We start from the raw sequence: 19820 nt of genomic DNA, 5'->3' as shown, positions 1-19820 counted from the left end.
CCCCGGCCGTGGCCCCAGACCCCGGAGCCGGTGGCAACCACATCTGCCGACAGGTTCACGGAGGCCAGGGCACCAGGCCTCGGTCCCAGCCTCAGCCCCGCTTGGAGAGGCTGTCACCGCATGGCTGTGGGCCCCGGGAGCAAGGCTGCCGTTTCCCTGGCACCCATCCCGTGCCCGCTCTCCGTGGGAAGCGCAGGAGGCCCACTGATCTGGAAGACCCGCTCAGACTCCGATCCCAGCCAGGAGGCCTCCTTGTCAGTCGGTGCCGTGACCTGGGCAGGTGGCTTTGTTGTCTTCTTGTGCCTCAGTTTCCTAACCTAGAGCGGGAAGACGGCTGGGGTTTACCTCCTGGGTTGATGACTCCTGAATGAGTGAATGCCTGGAGAAGATCCGGGGGCCTCCTGCGCGTAGAAGTGGCCTTGAGATGTGGGTTGTTTCCACAGCTCATGTCTGGAGGGCCGGGATGGGGTCTTGTGTCTCTGGGACATTGGAGGGGGCCCTGCACGTCTGTCTCGTGCAGGAGCTGACCTCCCACCACCCTGGAACTCAGCACGGAGAGGTGATGGGCCGTCTGGTTTCCCTTCTCACTTTGAACAAAATCTGAACCACATTCCCTTCCACAGCCCACAAGGCCCTACAGTCTATACTCACCCCTTCTGTGGTCTCCCCTCCTGCGCCCTTCTTTTTATTCTGTCTAGCCCCCATGGCCTCCCTGATGTTCTTTGGCAGACTTCTGTCTGAGGGCCTTTGCCCTTGCCTTTGCTTATCTCATTCTTCCTGGCTATCTTCTTGTGACTCTGTCGGTTCATTTATCCGTTAATTCGTTCTCTGCGTGTTTATTGAGTAGCTTCCCTTTGGCCAGGTATTGGGTAGGGAAGGAGGCACACAGGCGGGAGTGAGACTCCTTAAACCAGAGCAGTACATAATCTGATGGAGAAGACAGATGGCGAACAGCCAGCGAGCAGAACAGCAATCCGTCGTGATCAGTGCGGGGAGGGAGAGAAACGAGAGCTTGATGGAGAGGTGGTCAGGGAGGGCTTCGTGGGGGAGGTGGCATTTCAGCTAAACTCTGACAGGAAAGGCTGACTAGTCTAGGGGAAGGGCACTCTGGGTGTCGGGAACAGCGTGTGTGGCCCTGAGTGTGGTGAATACAGAGAGCCATGGTGACCGGGGGCATGGTTCTGTGGGGCCGGGGTTCTGCAGGAGGGACAGGTGTGTACAGGGGTTAGAGGGGACAGGTTGAGGCCGAAGGAGAAGGGTGTAAGCTGCAGTCCGGCCAAGCCCGGGGTGAGGTAGTGGGGGGCACGTCACGCTTTTTCAGAGACCAGCCATGTTCGGACGGGGCTGTCTGGGGCTCTGACTCGAGTGACCTTGGGGGTGGTGGGTGCTCCAAGATGGGGGGGCCTGCAGACGGGTTTGTGGTGGGAGACAGGGCCCAGGATGGGAAGCCACTGACACCCTGAGTGGTGACAGGGCAACAGACATCGGACAAGGGGGCTCGGGGCTAGGTGACCCTCTAGGCACTTGTCCCTTTTGGGGACTCCAGGAGTCACTGCTAAGTCCTGTTCCTGAATGCAGGGTGGGCCGCTGGGCAGGAGGGCCCTTGGGGTTTCTATGGGTTTGGGAGGCCATCTCCGCCTGGAGAAGGGAGCTGGGGCACATGCTCTAATTTCCCAGCCCGGCTCTGGGACTCTGGGGGGTCCTCCACATCTTGGCCTTGTCTGAAGCCTGGGCTGCCCTTCCGGACCTGACCACCCCGGGGGATTCCCTAAAGGGACCCTCTACTCCGTCATGTAGCAGGTGGGTGGTCTCAGGATCCCTGTGGTTACAGGAACCACACTGACACTCCCCCCAGGCTGGCCGTGGCACTGCTCTCCCACTGAGGGCCCCTCCCCTGCTTGCCACGGGCCGGGCCGGGTGAGACCACAGCAACTCTGAGCTGGTGTAAGTGAAGTTGGCTCAGCGACTTTGCCGACTGCAGCCTGCGCGGATAGTCGACGTAGCAGGGAGGCACCTCGGTGTCCCACAGGGGCCGGGTTGTGAAGACACGTGCTCCCTCGCCCGCCCTCACTCCTGCCTGGCCTCTGGATGCCCCCGTTGTTGGCCTTAGATGCTCACCGCACCTCCCTGTCGTCCTGGCCCGCCTCTGGGACTTCCAGGCTGTCCTCCCAGGTGGTCTCCCGGCCCAGTGTCCCCTCCTGCCTCTGGGGTGCGCCCCTCCCCAGCGCTGCTGTCTGTCTCCTCGTGTGCTTGGTCCACGGGCGTGTGCCTCTCTCCGGGCTCCTGTCCTTTGTCCTGGGGCTGTCAGGCTCCCGCCTTCCTGAAGGCTTGGGGGGGAAAAACCGCGCACCCTGCCGAGCCTCTCCTGGGGGCTCTGTTCTTTGCTCGCTCCCAGTTTTGGGTGGGCAGAGGGGAGACATGAAGGGGAGATGGCTGATGGCAGCATTTCCCTGAGTGCGGGGGCTGCGGCCTGACCCCTGGTCTGGCGTGGAGCGCCTGTGCTGGCGCCTCGGCGAGGCGAGGCCTCCTCCCTGCGCGCCCCTCCCGGGTCCGCCAGGCCTCTCGAGATGCAGCGGGGTGGGCGCCAGCCCCAGTGCGTTTCTCTCTTGAGCAGCGTCTCAGCTGCTTTCTGTGAGGCCACTGTGGCCAGCGACCGTGCCCTAGCCTGCCCGGGGCTGCCACATGTGCACCGGGTTCTGGCTTGTGCGGAAAACACCCCGAGAGAGGGCCCGGGGCAGGAGCTGGAGCTGGTGGAAGGTGGCAGGGGGGAGGAGGGACGGACCAGACGGCTGTGTGCCAGGCCGGACTTGGGGACCCACCTTCTCTGCTCTGAGGGCTCTCTGGGGGTCGGGCAGCTCATGGAAGGTAGAGCCGAAGGGGCAGCTCACACGTTTTTCCCTCCTCCCCCCTTCCCCCTGACGTGGATCGTGTTCTCTAGTTTTACTTTACTGTCCTGATTTGAGAAGGCTTAGCCACGTGTCTGCAACAGCCAGAACCACGACGGGACCGCAGTGGGGCTTGAGCGTGGCAGGTGCTTCCCTGGGACCTGGGTCTGGCTGTGCTGCTTTCTTGGGTTGTGGTTTCCCCTCCGTCTTGACCCGCCACGCCCCACCCCGCCCCCAGAACCCGCCTTCGAGGCACAGCAGTGGTGAAGCGGCACCCGCACTTGCCCTGGCGAGGTCCACACCAGCACTCAGGGGCGGGTGGCGGGGGGGGGGGTGCAGGTGCGCCGGCAGGGGGTGCTTGCTGGGGGCTCACTGCCTGCCTGCTCCCCTCAGGACACGGTCGAGCTGATGACGACTGTGGGGACGAAAGGGCCAGGCACCGGGAGGAGCGGCTGCTGGGGGCGCGGCTGGACCGAGACCAGGAGAAGCTGCTTAGGTGAGGGCTTGGGGGGGCGAGGGGCCAGGGAGGGCGACCCTAAGTGGGTGGGGCCCCTGTCCTGAGAGCCCGAGCTGCCCTGGCCCCTGATCCTAGGCCAGGTGGCCCCACAGCCGCTCTCTACAGTGAGTGTGGGTCCCCCTCCTGGGGGAAAGCCCCGGGGGCCCTTCTGTTCTGAGGCTGAGCCCGCCCCTCTTTACGCTGGGTGTCCCCTGGGTACTTGGGGTGACACCCCATCTCTCCCACGTCCCCCTGGCCAGCTGGGTGGTTGCCAATGCCTCTGTTCTCCTTCCAGAGAAAGTAAGGAGCTGGCCGACCTGGCTCGCTTGCACCCCACCAGCTGTGCTGCTAATGGCCTGAACCCCAACCTCATGGTGACCGGTGGCCCGTCACTGGCAGGCTCGGGGCGCTGGTCCGCCGACCCCGCAGCCCACCTGGCCACTCCCCCCTGGTTGCCCCGCTCGGGCAGCGCGTCCATGTGGCTCGCCGGACACCCCTACGGTAGGTGTGGGGCGGGCGACTTCCCCCTTGTCTGGCGGTTGAGGACGGAGCGGGCCTGACGTGGTTCTTACTGGAACGGGGCTGGGGCAGGACTGTGGGTGGAGGGGAGTCTCGTGTGGGACCCACGCCCCGAGCTGGCTCCTGTCTTCCTGTTGCTGGGGCCCGGGCCTTGCCCCTCTGCAGACGCTTTGGCTCCCTCACGTGTCTGAAGAGGACAGTTGCTAGGACACCGGCCTCGTGGGTCCCTCTGTTGAGCCCAATTGGAGGTGGTACCCAGGGGTGGTTGGCTTGCGGCCCGTCACCCCTCGGCTTCCTGCACGGAGACCCCAGGAAGGGGGCGTCTCGGGAATGGACAGAACTGGGGTCGTCCTGGGCCCCCGGCCCCTAGCATTGACCCGGGCCTGGGTCTCTCCTAGGTTTGGGCCCCCCACCTCTGCACCAGGGCATGGCACCTGCCTTCCCGCCTGGCCTGGGGGGCTCCCTGCCGTCGGCCTACCAGTTCGTCAGGGACCCCCAGTCAGGCCAGCTCGTGGTCATTCCCAGCGATCACCTGCCTCACTTTGGTAAGTGGTGGCCTTGTGGTGGGGGGCAGTGGCTGTGGTAGCTTTGCCTGGAGAGCCTGACCCAGATGCCAAGGGCCTTCTTGGGGGACAGGCGTCTGCCCAGAACAACGGGGTGGGAGTTAGACCAGGGCACCTAGGGGATGTTCTGATGTCTGGGGTTTCCCCGGGTAATAACGCTATGGTGGTCCCTGTTTTGATGGGCTCCTACTTCAGAACCAAAGCAGGCTGCCCCCACCTGGGGCCTGGCCCCCCTGCCCTGGCCCCCCTGCCCTGGTGCCTCCCATTGCATGGGAGCCCACTTGGTAGACCATCGGGTGTGGTGGGAGGAAGAGCTTGGGGTCCCCGCGTGTGGGCGCGGTCCCCCCTGGGCTGGGGACAGGGCCCGTGTCCCCTGGGCTGGGGACAGGGCCCGTGTCCCCTGGGCTGGGGACAGGGGAGGGGGTAGAGGCTCCGCTGCTGGGGGCCTCAGCCTCCCCCTGTGTAGAGGGGGGCGACGGGCACGGCCTTACTGTCCGTCCTGCCCCCAGCGGAGCTGATGGAGCGGGCCGCGGCGCCACCCCTCTGGGCCGCCCTGTACCCGCCGGGCCGCGGCGCCCTGCACCACGCCCAGCAGCTACAGCTCTTCTCCCAGCAGCGCCTCCTGCGGCAGCACGAGCTCCTGTACCTGCAGCAGCAGGCCGCCCAGGCCCTGGAGCTGCAGAGGAGCGCCCAGCTGGTGGTGAGTTGCTGGTGGGCGGGGGTCGAGGGATGACCCTCCGAGCCCCCCACAGAGGGAGAGGCAGACGGGTCCGCAGGCAGAGACAGAGGATGGCAGGGGCTGGTGGTCGGGGAGGGCCGCCTGGAGGAGGCAGCGGGCGTCTGCCCCCAGACCTGGAGGAGTTGACCGTGGGCAAGGCCCAGAGGTGTGTGGAGCCGTGCGGGGGCAGGGTGCAGGGAGCAACGGGGAAACCGAGGCAGGAGAGGCAGCCTGCTGGACTGGGCAAGTTTGCGTGGGCTGCTGAGGAGATCCCGGGGCCTCCTGCGGGTTCCTAAGCCCGGCCTGACCTCGTCCTCGAGCAGCTGGGCTGGGCCAGGGCTGGCCTCCAACACCCACGTTAACTGGTCCCGTGCGGGAGGAGCCACGAGGGGCTGGTTCCCCGTGTGGGTGGGCTCCCTGGAGCCAACGGCGCTCCTGCCTACGTGCAGGTGCTCCGGGACGTCTGTCCTCTCGGCCTCGCTGCTTTCCCTTCGTGCAGCGGCCACCGCAGAGGCCACGGTGGTGGCTTGTGCAGCAGACGGGGCCTGGGTTTGACCCTTAGCTCTGGCATGCCTGGCTCTGTGCCCTTGGGCCAGTGACTTCACGTCTCTGGGCCTCAGATCTCCTCCTTGGGAAAGTGGCGATGCCGGTGATCCTGTGTCCTCGGGATCGTTCAGTGAGATTTAATAATCGTGGGAGTAGTCGGTGCCAGCGTGTTCTATGTGCTGACCGCCTGGTCCCCCTGGCTCCCTGCCCCCCAGCGAGCACTGGCTCTTCTCGAGCAGCTCCCTGCCATTTCCTCAAAAGCCATCAAATGTAGGAAGAGACCCCCCCACCCCCACCCCCGCCCCCACCCCCACCCCCACCCCCGGCATCTTGAGACCCAAAGGTGTTAGGACAGCACGCAGCAGGTAATGAGTTCTCTGTGAAGATAGCTATCCTAAAGCCATACGAGTGTGGGGAGTGGGGCACCTCCTTCATCGTCAGGAGCCTCACGCCTCTGCCCTGTCCCCCTTGTGCCAACTGAGGCTCCCGGTGGGGCCGGAGTCTGGACTGGAGGCCCCCGCCAGCCCCGGTGGCCCCCCGGACAGCCCCCCCCTACCCCGCCCAGCCCCGTCTGGGGTTCCACAAGGAATGCTGTGCTTGTTACACGTGAGCCACGACGGAATGTCCGTAGCAGGCCGGGAGGGCGGGCAGCCTGCATGCTGGGCCCTGCTTGAGGCGACCCCAGGGCCTGGGCAAGTGCCCGGCGATGGCTCGTGCTGTGCTCACCCTGCCTGCCGGCCCCCTCCCCAGCAGGAGCGGCTGAAGGCCCAGGAGCATCGGGTGGAGATGGAGGAGAAGGTGAGCAAGCGGAGCCTGGAGGCTGCAGGCAAGGCCGGCCTGGCCACCCCGGGCCCTGGGCTGCTGCCCCGGAAGCCCCCCGGCCTGGCCGCCGGCCCCACGGGCACCTACGGCAAGGCCGTGAGCCCGCCGCCATCTCCCCGCGCTTCCCCTGTGGCTGCCCTGAAGGCCAAGGTCATCCAGAAGCTGGAGGATGTGTCCAAGGCGCCCACCTACGCCTACCCCGCCACGCCCAGCTCCCACCCCAGCAGCCCGCCGCCCGCCTCCCCGCCGCCCACTCCCGGTGTCACCCGCAAGGAGGAGGCGCCCGAGAATGTCGTCGAGAAGAAGGACTTGGAGTTGGAGAAGGAAGCCCCCAGCCCCTTCCAGGCCTTGTTCTCGGGTAGGAGTGTGGCTGAGACCCTGGGGTGGGCGTGGGGGGCGCGTGTCGCCCAGACCGGAGTCGGGTCTGGCTCTGGTCGAACCGATCGCCGCCAGTCCATTGACCATCCGGTTCTCCAGCCCTTCCTTCCTCTGTCTCTGCGGGGCACCTGTGGCGTACTGGGCCTGCCGCCAGGCTCTGGAGTGAATGCATGCGTGTGTGGGTTGGACACAGCCTCTCTCCAGCCCCACCTCGGTAGTAAAGTCAGGGAAATGGGCGTGACGTTAGAATCTCCTTCAGAAGGACTCGTTCTCAGGGTTAACCAGACCGAATCGAGAACGGTAAAGGAAGCGCTCCTGGCACATGGCACGTGCAGGGTTGTCACGATGATCACGCCCTTACTGGACCCCGACCCCACCCTCTGCCGTGTGCTTCGAGCACAGGCGCTCATCCCCTGCCCTGCGCCAGTGGGGACGTGCAGCAGGTGGCCTTAATGGCGTCCCTCTGCCCCGGCGGCTGTTCAGAGCGTGAGAGCGTCCTCGGGAGGATTTGAGTTCCGATTCAGGTTCTGCTACCACCAGAATCTTGGGGCAAGTGACTGCTCCTCTCTGGGGAGATTCGATGCCGTGCTAAAGGCCGGCACTAAGCCTGGCCCCGGGGGCCGCTCCAGGCACCCGTCTTCCCCCTCGTCTGGCTCCCGTGGAGCACCCGGAGCTTGCGCAGAAGCACCGCGAACATCTGGCCACGCGCCGCCCTGCTCTTGGGCGGCTACGCTCGGGGGCGGGGGTTCAGAGTAGAAACGTGGAGGGCAGCACCGTGTTGCCGTTATTTTTGAACAGTCGGGCTGCCCCGACTCCACTTGAATGGGGTGAGGCGGGAACGGAGGCCAAAGGAGGCCCCGCCGGGTCAAGACCATTGCTGGCCTACGGAGCATTTGCTTCTGGGCCAGCCTCGTGCCGGGCGCAGAGGCGTTGGGGGCCAGAGAAAGAGAGAGCCGACCGTGGTTTCTGTCTTTGAGTCCTGAGGCCCCCTCGGGACGGGCGGCGGCTGACTTGTGTCTCCGTGGCCTGGACGTGCGGAAAGGCAGCAGGGGTCCCCCGACGCCGCCTGGTGTAGGACCGCCGGGTGCAGAGGGTGGCCACGGGGCTCCGTCCCACCTGGTGGGTGGGTGTTGACGGGGGGACGCGGGGGGTGTCAGACGCGACGGGTGAAGGGGCCTCCGCTGACTGTCCGTGTCTTTGGCAGATCTCCCGCCCAGGTACCCGTTTCAGGCCCTGCCGCCGCACTACGGGAGGCCCTACCCGTTCCTGCTGCAGCCCACGGCGGCGGCCGACGCCGACGGCCTGGCCCCCGACGTGCCGCTCCCGGCCGACGGGCCCGAGCGCCTGGCGCTCTCGCCTGAAGACAAGCCCATCCGCCTGTCCCCCTCCAAGATCCCGGAGCCGCTGCGGGAGGGCCCGGACGGAGAGGCGCTGGCAGAGCGGGAGGTGAAGGCCGAGGTGGAGGACATGGACGAGGGTCCCGCCGAGCTGCCCTCGCTGGAGTCGCCTCTGGCGCTGCCCCCCGAGGAAGCGCTGGCGGCCCCGAGCCCCGCGGCCGGCTGCGGAGGCGGCCTGCTGGAGGCCCGGGCCCCGAGCGCCGGCGGGCAGGGGGTCGCGGAGGCCCCCGGGTGCCCGGACTTCGCGGAGGGGGCCGAAGCGCGGGTCGCCTCACCCGGCCGGACGGAATCGTGCGCGGCCGCCCCGGACCTGGGGGCGCGACTGACGCCGGAGACGCTGGTGGAGGCCAAGGAGGAGCCGGTGGAGGTGCCCGTCGACGTGCCCATGGCTGTGCCCGTGGTAGAGGCGGTGCCCGAGGAAGGCCTAGCCCAGGCGCCCCCGAGCGAGCCCCGGCCCGGCCTGGAGTTGGCAGACTGTGACGTGCCCCCCGGGGACGGAGAGCGCCTGAGCCTGGAGGCCCGGGAGGCCGCGCCTGTGCCCGGCGGCACCTGCTTCCTGGAGGAGGAAGGCTCCGACCAGTTTCTGCCTGGCCCGGAGGACCCGCTGGCTGGCATGAATGCCCTGGCGGCGGCTGCTGAGCTGCCCCAGGCCAGGCCTCTGCCCTCCCCGGGCGCCGGAGCCCAGGCCCTGGAGAAGCTGGAGGCGGCGCAGAGCCTGGTCCTGGAGCAGAGTTTCCTGCACGGCATCACCCTGCTGAGCGAGATCGCTGGGCTGGAGCTGGAGAAGAGGAGCCAGGACGTGGGAGGTGAGTCGCCATGGGCGGTTGGTTTCTATGGCATTTTTGGTGGTTTTACTTTTCCTAAGGATTTAAACATTTTGAAAATCCCCAGGATGGGGTTTACCCGTACCCATTTTTGAAAAGTTGAGGCAGAAATACACGGGGCAGAATTTGTCATCTCTGCCGTCTACAGGTTAGTAGCGTTCACGTGCGTTCGTGTCGCTGCGCGCTCGGTCTGCGGGCTTCTCTGTGAAGTTTCTCCTCGTTCTGTCGGTGCCGCGTTTTGTATTAGCGTGATTCTTTGGGTTGCGGGGGACAGAAAGGCTCATTTGAACTGGCTTAGAAAAAGGGGAGGGAAATCGATGGGCTCTCGGCAGCCAGGTACAGCGGTAATTAGGTAATAAGTTTCAGGTATGGCTGGATCTGGGCACTCCGTCATCGGGAGTTTCTTGTCCTGTGTACCCCTTCCCCGTCTCTCCCTCTCCGCCTGCTCCACTTTTCTGTCTGTTGTCCTCATTCACGGCAGGCCCACTGTCCTCTTGGGGGTCACCCAATACTTCTCGCAGGCCCACGGGCCTGCCCAATTCAGCAGACTCCCAAAAGAGGCCACCTCTTTCCTGGTGGCTCCGGCAAAGGTATTTGATTCATTCTCGTTAGTTCCCTGGGGGGTCATGCTTTGTGCAGAAGCAAACTCTCTGGGCTGGGAGATGGGATGGAACGGGCTGATTGTACATCCTCCCCAACCCCCCCCCCCCCAATGGGGCTGTCACCACCGGGCTGCAGGGAATGGGTGCTTTCAGCAGAAGGGCAGCGGATTCTGGGCTGGGCACAAAAAACGCGGGTGTTCAATACAGAAACTCAGGGCCCTCCAAGAAATGTGTACAGGAGGGGCCGTGGGCCAGGCAAGCCTTGCCACCCCACGCTCGGCCCAGAATCAGCGCAGAGGAGGGAGGGGCCCAGGCGACAGCTGTCAGAGAGATAATAATAGCGTTGCCAGTGTTTTGGTGCATTTTTTCTAGAACTTTTTCTACACACATACGCTTCTAAAATTAAGATCGTTTTGTAAACAATGCTGTGTAAGCTGCTCTCTTCGCTTAGCATATTTTTTATTAAATATTTTCTACAGCTATGTGTTTTTATTTTCTTCTTTTTTTTTAAGTTTGTTTTGAGAGAGACGGTGCGTGAGCAGGGGAGGAGAGACAGACACGGGGAGAGAGAGAATCCCAAGCAGGCTCTGTGCTGCCCATCGTGGGGCTCGGACTCGAAAACTTCAAGATCATGACCTGAGCCGAAGTTGGATGCTTGACCACTGAGCCACCTAGGCACCCCAAAGCTCTGGGTCTTTAAACATTTTCTTGGGGGACAGTCGAGTTTTCCACCTAGTGGAGGCCCCAGCCTTCAATGCCTTAGCTGGCCCTAGGTTGTTAGGCATTTGAGTTTGCCTTTGGTTTTGTTTTATTGTTGTAACTAATGTGACAAATCTTTGTCCCCACCGCTGATTTTCCTGGGGTATATTCTCAGGGGTGGAATTGCCGGGACCGAACAAAATCACGTTTTCAAGGCTTTTTCATCGCCATGGTCACATGGTCCCCCGGAAGCTTGGACAAGTGATGCCCACTCCCCCACACCCCACAGCTGTCTGTTGTTTGGTTCTTGTTCTCCAGTTCATTACTTCTTTTCACTCATTTAAATAGTTTGGCACAAAAAATTACTTTTTGGAAGGAGACAAACCCCCTCTTGATCCTACCAACAGTTGGTGGGTTTTCCGTGAGGGCCACAGAGCATAGCCCTTGGCCCTGTCAGGTGGTGATAGGGGGTAGGTGGAGACACTGGGAGGGGAACAGGATGGAGGAGGGAAGGGTGGTCTCTTACAGAGGGAGGCGCTTCTGGGTGAAGTGACCCAAGGAAGGCCAGGGAGGAACTCTTCTGGGGGATTTGCTGATGGAACAGCACCTGCAAAGGCCCTGAGGTCAACAGTACGTGTAGCACGTTGGAACCAGAGCAAGGAGGCTGGGGCTGGGGTGGAGTGGGAGGAGGAGAGTGGTGGCCGCCAGGGGTTGGTGGGAGGGGGCGGGCATGGGGCCCTGGGCACCCACTGGAGGAGGGCTTGGAGTTACAGTGATAGGATCGGACTTAAATAGTGTCATTTTGGGGGGCTGTGTAGACACTTGACGCAGAGGCAAGGGGGGATGCAGGAAGGCCCAGGCGGGGGTGGTGGGTAGAGGTGAGGAGCAAGAGGATTCTGGGTAGAAGTTAAGGTGGAGCAGCCAGAGGGCTTTGCCGGCTCCGAGCTGGTGTAAGAGCGACTCCAGGGTTTCTAGCCTGAGCCGCTGGAAGGGCAGACTTTGCAGGAAGCAGCAGGAGGAGGTTTTGGGACCCACAGCTGGTTTCTGCATTGGAGGTGTGGCCCGCGGCTGGATCTGTGACCCTGGGCTGGAAAGCACACTTGGAGGTGCCGGTGTGCAGGGGTGTGTACATAGCAAGGGTGAGGGAGAGGCTGGCGGCCCTCTTCTCTACCCAGCAGGCAGCTGCCGATGGAACGCTGAAGGGGCCCCTGGTCGCCCGTCGAGTTTCCCGCGGCCCACAGGTCACCCCTGCGTTGGTACAGCCATGAGGCTGTGTGTTAGCCAGGCCTTCTGTCACAAGTACCACAGACTGGGGGGCGTCTGGATGTTCTAGACCACTGCGTGGGCAGGGCTGGGTCCTGCTGAGGCCTCTTTCCTGGCGCGTGGACCCCGTCTTCTCCTCGTGTCCTTGCCCGGTTGCCTCCGTGCTTGTCTCCAGCTTTCTCCTTTCTATAGACAAATAGTCCTACTGGATTAGGGCTCATCTGGTCACTTTAACTTGGTGTCCTCTGTAGAGACTCTGCAAATAAGATCACTTTCTGAAATAGTAGGGTCAGGACTTAAATGTGTGGAGGGCGGGGAGGGGGGACATGATACATCCCGTAGCAGATGGCCTAGAGTCACCAGGCTCCCCGGTCTCAGTTGGGAGAGCCTCAGCCAGACTGGTTTGGAAGGTGAAGGAGGTGACAGAAGCTGCACCTCGGTCCCCTCCTCTGTGATGGAGCGGTGCTCTCCTGCCTTACCCAACAACTGAGAATCTTCCAGTTCGGACGACCTTGAGGGGTGGTCTGGTGCATAGGCGTCACCTCGGGGTGGGCCCTCGTGAGCTGATGGGGCTCACTGCTGTGCAGCCTCCGTGCCCATGCCCGTAAGAGCAAAACCGCTGGTTCTCAACTGGCAGTGACCCGGTTGGTTGTCGCAGCTTGGGGGAGTACTGCTGACATCTAGTGGGGAAAGGCAGGGGATGCTGTTGAACCTCCCACAGCGCATGCCCAGGATGGCCGCCCCCATTGCAGAGGATGAGCTGACCAAAACGTGGATAGCGCCAAGGTCGAGAAGCCCTGATTTATGCGAGACCATCAGTGATGTCTGTTTTATGGAACTGTATGCGTCGGTAGTAAAGAATATGCTTTGAGGGTGCCTGGGTGGCTCGGTCGGTTAAGCATCCGACTTCAGCTCAGATCATGATCTCGAGGTTTGGGAGTTCGAGCCCCGCGTCGGGCCCTTTGCTGACATCTTGGAGCCGGAAGCCTGCTTCGGATCCCGTGTCCCTTTTCTCTACGCCCCCCCTGCTCGTGTTCCATCCTTCTCTCTCGAAAATTAATAGACACTAAAAAAAATTTTTTTTAAAAATATTTTTTTTCAGGCATGTGTGGAACATTCATAAAAACTGATCACATATTAGATCACAAAGACAACGCCAATTAAAAAAAAAACTGTTGCTCTGGGAGAGATTGGAGGGGAGATGGGTGGCGTGCCCTTTCTGAAGGGTAGTGGGAATATTTATTAGATAAATGCACATACCTTAATCGTGTTAATCACAGAGAGGAATTTTCCTGAAACACGTGTCCTTACTGTGTGCCTGTGCCTCCACTACCCACCCACCCCCCCACCCCCTGCAAAAGAAAAAGAAAAAATAGAAATGCCGTTTAATGGGGGATTATTTAGATTAATTAAAACTGAGCAATGCAAGAGAACTCTAGGCAGTTGTTACTGGGTTTGGCCACATAAAAGTTGCTGACCTGTAGAAACGGCAGTTACAATTCATAAGGTCCAAGCTAACGACACGTAGTAGATTGCTGTTATGCACTACCGTGAAAAGAGGGTAGGTGGAAAAAGGTGTGATACCGTATGTATGCGTTGATGCCGTTCCCACATTTACGAAGGATGCCCACGGACGTTGCGTGTGTTCGAGTGGGGGTCGGTATTTTTGGAGCCCTCTACCAGAATGTCGAGAGTGGTGCCTCTGGTGGCGGGGCCAGCTTTGTGCGGGGGCGGGGAGGGTTTTCGTTTCTTCGCACTTTTCTGCTTGGTTTGTCTTTTTTGTGTTCTCCTACTGCTTTTGCAGTTTATGAAGCTTAATTTGGGCCCTTTTCTTCCTGGATGTGAAAACCATGCATATTCCCTGTGGAAAGTTTAAAGGACAGATGAGCAGAAAGAGGCACAGCCTAGAACGCACCTCTGTGGGCGCTTGGCCGCTCGTGGCCATTTTCTCTGGGCGGCAGTGGACGTTTGGAACAGAGCCGTGCCGTGTGCCCCGGCTTCTGCCTGTTCTCCTCACTTAGCACCATTTCTTGGCTCTCGGCAAGGCCGGGGTCCCGTCAGCATCGTGGGGGCCATGTGGCCTCGGGCAAGCCCTGAGCTGGTCCTGGGCTCGTTCTTCTCCCTGTTTGGGGTCTGAGTGGGGTGGGCTGCCCCCAGGGAGCACGGCGGGGCGGGCACAGAGGCGTGGGCTCACCTGCCTCCTATGTGCAGGTGCAGAGCGGGGCCCGGTGGTGCGGCCCTCGCTGGAGAGCCTGCTGGCGGCCAGCAGCCACATGCTGAAGGAGGTGCTGGACAGTCCCTTCGTGGACCCGCTCAAGAACCTGCGGCTTCCGCGGGAGCTGAACCCCAACAAGAAATATAGCTGGATGCAGAAGAAGGAGGAGCGGGTGAGGTGTCCCGGGCCTGTCTTTGCCTGCCTGTGGCCCGTGGGGTGGGAGCAGAGATGGGTCCCCCAGAGACTCCATCTTGCTGGGGACACGGCTGGCTTTGGAGTCGAAAGGGCCTGATCCGAGTCCAGGTTCCACCGCTGACTTGCCGTGCGGTCCCGGGCAAGCCGTATCCCCTTTCTGGGTCTCCGTTTATCCACGTGATAATGGGCGACCGCCTGGCGGGTCAGGAAGAGCAGGCCTGGCTGTGCCCCTCGGTGCCTGTGGGCCTCTGTAAGCGATGGATAACACGATGGCCCACACTGTTGGGAGCGGCTGTCTCGGGCCGCTTCGGCCTTGACGCGGCCCTGCAGAGTTGAGTTTTGGTCCCCGTGCCGCGTTCTGCCCACGGCCAGGGCTAGTGAAGTGGCAGGTGAGGCGTGAGCTGGGCCCCGGTCACCATCAGGCCTCGCCGTTCCCATCTGAGCGGATGCCTGGCCAGGTGGTGGGAGCCGGTGGGCGTTGGCATCCTTACCCCGCTCTCCCCGCAGATGTACGCCATGAAGTCCTCCTTGGAAAGCATGGATGCCATGGAGCTGGACTTCCGGATGCGGCTGGCTGAGGTCCAGCGGCGGTACAAGGAGAAGCAGCGAGAGCTGGTGAAGCTGCAGAGACGCCGCGACTCCGAGTGAGTGTGCACCCCGGCCGCACCCCAGCCACACCCCGCGGCCCCGGCCGGCCGGGCGACAAGGCCGCGGCAGGCGGCGCCCCGGTTGGGCTCTCATAGGCGCTGGCGCTCAGTAGGTTGGCTGTGGTAGGCCATTAGAGGTGTGTGTGGACCCGAGTGACGTGTGTGCATCGTATGTCCTTCTCCGCGCCCCCCCCACCCCCCAGGTTCACAGCCGAGCGTGTGATTCTTTTTAAGGGACAGGCGCGAGGAACCCCATAGAAGCTTGGCACGCAGAGGCCCTGGCAGGCCGAGGAAACGGACCCACGCCCTGAGCACCCTGTCGCCCCCCCGCAAGAGAGGGAAGAGCCGCAACAGTAGCGGAAAGTAAGGCTGGCCCCTCGGTGGGTCGGGAACTGGCACAGAGCTCGGAGGGGAGGAGCACAGGCCCACGCAGGGCCTGCGTCTGGGCACCGGGGACCTCGAGTCCCTCGGGCTCCGACCCACCTGGTTTGGTAGCTCTCAGGGAGCACGGTGCGCGCCGCCTGGGGCCAGGAGGGCGAGCCAGGCGAGTGGCGGAACGGACAGGCAGACTCATCCACCCGGCACTGAGTGGGCAGGTGACCCCAGTGAGAGAGGTTTCTGTGCCATGAGCCAAGTGCCTCGCCCGTCTTCCCGCCACACCTGCTTTCTCCACGGTTAGGGACGAATTCCTGCTCTTCTCCGTACACCTCCTCCCTGCAGAGGGATCCGCTGAGCTTCCAGCCCCCTGGGACGGGTTCTGACTTGTGCTGTCACTTACTTCCCTCCGTGACTGACAGCGTCACTCTTGTCCTCCTGGCCTGACCTGTTGGGTTGTCGTGCCCGAGCCTGTGACCCGGGGCCGCTCCTTTGCACACTCCTTGAGCGGCAGCAGGAGCTACGTGTGGCGTCTCTGGAGGTTTTCTTGAATGGTGGCTGGGATGAGAGCTCTTCCTCCAGGCTGAGCGTGGGTAGGAATGATGCTGCGGTCTTCCCTGGGTGTCATGGAGTAGCAGGAGCTGAATGAGGCCCATCAAAAGAGCGGGGTTGGAGTGTGCCCCAGCCCGGCACATCGGAGCAGGGCAGACAGTAGGTGGCCTGGTGCTTGGCTTGAGGAAGCAGAGGTGCCACAGGGTGCCCCTAAAAGGCGCAGGAGAGGCAGTGGATCGGCCACAGGGCTTGTCAGATCACCCCAAGCGTCCCCACGACTTGGATTTGTCCTCCTTGGATGTTCCTGTTTGAGGAGAGGATGGAAAGAGGAAGAAATCCCCTAAAACCAGCCAAAGGAGGGCAGGGAAGCAGTTCCTGAAACCACAGGGGCTGGGGCCGCCAGCACACAGCCACTGGTTAGGAGCACAGCTTCTGGAGGTGGGCGTCTGTTCCTACTTGTGAGTCCCAGCTCCATCCAGTGTTTGTTGTGACCTTGGGCTGGGTGTTAGCTTTTTGGAGCCTCAGTTTCCCCACGTGTAAAAACAGGATGTGGAACATTGTTTTGTGGCTCAGGTATCAAACACTAACATGGAACAGAACACATAGTAAGCACCAAGTAAAAATTAGCTGCTGTTATTACTTGTGAGGGTTTAGCTTAAAGCAGGCAAGAGAAGCCTTCAACCTAGGACCGTGTCCCGACTGTCTTAATCCCGGGGGTGCAGGAGACCAGCCAGTGGCTCTTACTCCCCTTCCAATCCTGGGGGATTTCTTGGACATTTCTGATCTTTACTCTTGGCATGTTTTGATAAGGTGTGTGTGTGAGTGTATGTGTGAAGAAGCACAAGAAAGAGGCCAGCAGAGGATACTGCCTTGGAGAAGTGTTTCTTCTTTCCGGTTAAACTCTCATTCTGCCCCACTCACAAATAGAATCCCAGCACCATAGTTTTACAGGATCCGTCTCCCCAGATTCGTCACTCTGCCATCACTGTCTGTGCTTCGACATCCAGAGCCCACCCTTCAGGGCTGTGAGGGCGGACCCCCAACCCTTGAGTCTTTCCTGGCCAGCGTGCTGACCAGCAGTGCCTCTGGGTTTCAGGCTGAGCAGCAAGCCCCTGCTGACGTCGGATGAGTACGAGCTTGGAGCAGGGATGAGGAAGAGACACAAGGGACCTGAGGAGGAACACGATGCCCTGGTTGGAACAGGGAAAGCTAGGGGCAGGAACCAGCCTTGGGACGAGCACGAAGCCTCGTCGGACTTCATGAGTCAGGTCAGTAACCCAGTGTTCCAGAGATGCTGCCATCTTAGAGTGGAAGGTCTGGAGGGTGTGCCAGAGTTCACGCTCCCTTTGCAGGTCTGTTGGCCCCGCCTGCTGCACAGACACTGTAGAAATGATTGTCTTAGTGCCAGAAGGACTGTCCTCTAGTCTTCCTTATTGCACAGAGGAGAAAATCCAGGCCCAGAGGAGGTCAGAGACTTAACCAGACTAGCGCAGCCTCAGGTAGAGCGGAGACGGAAAGCCACTCCCCCCCCCCCCCCCCCCCATGCATGCTCGGTGACCCTTTGCTGAAGCCAGGAAGAGAGATTGCAAGTTCTTAACCAGATAACACAGTTACTATTGTTTAACAGTGTAATTGTTCAACGAGCAGCTTCACCATTCTGTAGTTCTCAGAAGCAAGGGCTTGATCCCATCGTAATTTCCTTGTGAACTCTCCAGAGGTAATGGGGTGAGAGCCAGCTCCTTGATTTTTCTGATTTCTGCAGAGCATTGAAATCGGCCACTTAAGGCCCTTGTCTCTAAATACTAATGTACCTTGTCATCTTTCCCCATAAGGCCCCATGCAAGGGGCTGTATGTTGATTTGGCCATCAGAGCGAAATAACACACATAAGGGGGACTGCATCCAGGAGGAGGGAATAGAGCCAGTTTGTAGATCAGCATCCTTTATTCACAAATTGTGAAGGATACTTTTGTTGTTTAAATGGCCCTATCCCAACTATCCCCCGCCTTACAATAGGTTACCTGATTCAAGAAAAATAGAGACAAAACGTTCAAATGAGGGGCATTAACGGCTTTGAAACTGCACATTTCCCTTTGACAATGAGTGACTACAGCAGACTTGGAACCAGGAATTTAATCTGTGAAATCTTGAGTCGTGCTTTCTGCTTCAGGCATCCAGGGCACGCTCGTAGGGCGTTCTCTTGTCGGCTAGGCACATTTAGTTGGATGGGCTGCTTTAGGTGGGAATCCATGGTATGACCTGGGTTTTCCATCTCGGTTCCATGCCTCTGACCTAATCCAGCTGCCTTCTGCTCATGGGCTGTGCTGCCTGCTTGAAGGGCTTCCCTAGGAGGCACCAGACAGCGCCAGGCAAAGCCAGTGGAAATGCCAGTGTTCATGAGAACTGTAACCGCAGTAACAGCTCGGTGATAAAAGCTTTGTGGGCCTGATCTTGTTCATCTTCAGAAAAACCCCCAAGATGCCCATACATAATTATCGCCGATTTACAGAGCAGAAGAATTGAGGCTAAGAGGAGGTGAGCAGCTTGCTAGAAGCCACAGAGGCAGGAGGAAAGGACCGGAGCCCAGCTTCGGCACAGCCTGGGCACCGAAACACACGATCCTGTTTTGCCGAACGTCTTAACCCGTGACTCCCCAACTTCCCTCTCCAGCTAAAGATTAAAAAGAAGAAGATGGCCAGTGACCAGGAGCAACTGGCAAGCAAGCTGGACAAGGCCCTCTCCCTCACGAAGCAGGACAAGTTGAAGTCGCCCTTCAAGTTCTCGGACAGTTCTGGAGGGAAGTCCAAAGCGAGCGGGGGCTGCGGCAGGTACTTGACGCCCTATGACAGCCTGCTGGGCAAGGACCGGAAGGCGCTGGCCAAAGGCCTCAGCCTGTCTCTCAAAGCCTCCAGAGAAGGTAAACACAAAAGGGCCGCCAAAGCCAGGAAGATGGAGGTGGGCTTCAAGGCCAGAGGCCAGCCCAAGTCGGCCCACTCCCCGTTCGCCTCGGAAGTGAGCAGCTACTCCTACAGTAAGTAGCGGACGCCGCGCCGCCTCGGGGCATTTCCTCTCCTCAGTCTCCTCTGTCTGCATCTCGCGGGCGCTCGAACGTCTCCTGCTTTTGCGCGGGCTCCAGGCCGGAAGTACGTGCGTGGGGGGGGGGTGCCTAAAGCAGAAGTGCCTGTGATTGGCGGGCGCCCGTGATTGGCGGGTGGGAGCGGAAGTCCGCCTGCCCTCGTGTACCGGCCTTCCGCTTGTTCGCTTGTTCGAGGGGAAGCCGTCTGTGTGGGAGGCTTTGCGCCACCGAGTTGGCGGCCGCTGGGCCTAGAGCGGTCGCTCGCGACGACCATAGAGAGGAGTCCGTCTCCCCTGCCCACAGGCGGCTTTCTGTCCTGGGGCCGGAGATTCAGAGGAACGGTGTCCGGTGTCCGTGGAGCGGGCGCCGTGCTGGTCGGCGCACCGAGGGCTGTGCGGGCCGTGTTTCACTTTGTTTCCGACCAAGACAGTCCTCCAGGTGGCTGCCCCGCGTCGTTCCCGAGGGTGGAGGCCGAGGCCGGGCGAGGTTGACCGCCAGGGGTGGGGAGTTGGCGGGGCCCGGATGGCTCGGCTCCCAGGACGGGAGCTGTGGAGCCTGGGAGCGCAGCCGCGGAGGGGCTGAGCGGTCTCGCACTGGCCCGGAGCCCGCCGCGTCGGAGTTCCTTACCTGGGCGGTGGGCCTGGGGCCTGGGGCCTTGGGCCTTGGGCCTTGGGCCCGCCCGCCCGGCTCTCCAGGGGCCCCGGGGCCGCTGCGTGGTGCGTGTGTGGGCCGAGCCCCTAGTGCCCAGGACCGATGCGCACCAAGCGTGTGGCCGCCGCAGGAGAGCCAGGCGGGGCTTCGTGGCTCCTGGCAGTTGTCCGCGGGGTGCGTTTTGGGAGTCCCCAGGCTCCGACTGGAGTGGGCGGCTTTTTCCCTTGACGACTGCCTGGCTGTGTGTGTCTGGGCTTTTGATTGACTCTGCGTGGTCCGTGAGGTGTCGGGAGGGCAGCGGTTGAACGTCACGTGCAAGAAAGGGGACACTTGTAATGTTATTAGAAAGTTTGTTTTCTTAAGGAAAGGAAATAAAGTTTTGTGGACATGGGGTTATC

General features: G+C 61.4%; 1 protein-coding gene across 4 annotated transcripts in view; it reads left to right on the top strand.

Annotated features, from left to right (window-relative positions):
- The window catches only part of TNRC18 (trinucleotide repeat containing 18), an 88045-nt gene that overhangs the window by 30439 nt on the left and 37786 nt on the right, over positions 1-19820 (top strand). For all 4 annotated transcript variants that reach the window (XM_042972045.1, XM_042972044.1, XM_042972042.1 and 1 more), the window contains 11 exons: positions 3279-3381; positions 3677-3882; positions 4299-4445; positions 4973-5163; positions 6478-6907; positions 8132-9130; positions 13924-14099; positions 14630-14766; positions 15004-15132; positions 16793-16964; positions 18366-18726. In XM_042972045.1, the coding sequence (XP_042827979.1) occupies positions 3279-3381; positions 3677-3882; positions 4299-4445; positions 4973-5163; positions 6478-6907; positions 8132-9130; positions 13924-14099; positions 14630-14766; positions 15004-15132; positions 16793-16964; positions 18366-18726 (3051 nt within the window). The remainder of the gene's footprint in view (positions 1-3278; positions 3382-3676; positions 3883-4298; positions 4446-4972; positions 5164-6477; positions 6908-8131; positions 9131-13923; positions 14100-14629; positions 14767-15003; positions 15133-16792; positions 16965-18365; positions 18727-19820) is intronic.

Source organism: Panthera tigris, chromosome E3, assembly GCF_018350195.1.
Source record: "Panthera tigris isolate Pti1 chromosome E3, P.tigris_Pti1_mat1.1, whole genome shotgun sequence".
NCBI lineage: Eukaryota > Metazoa > Chordata > Mammalia > Carnivora > Felidae > Panthera > Panthera tigris.
This window is presented reverse-complemented; position numbering and strand designations above follow the sequence as displayed.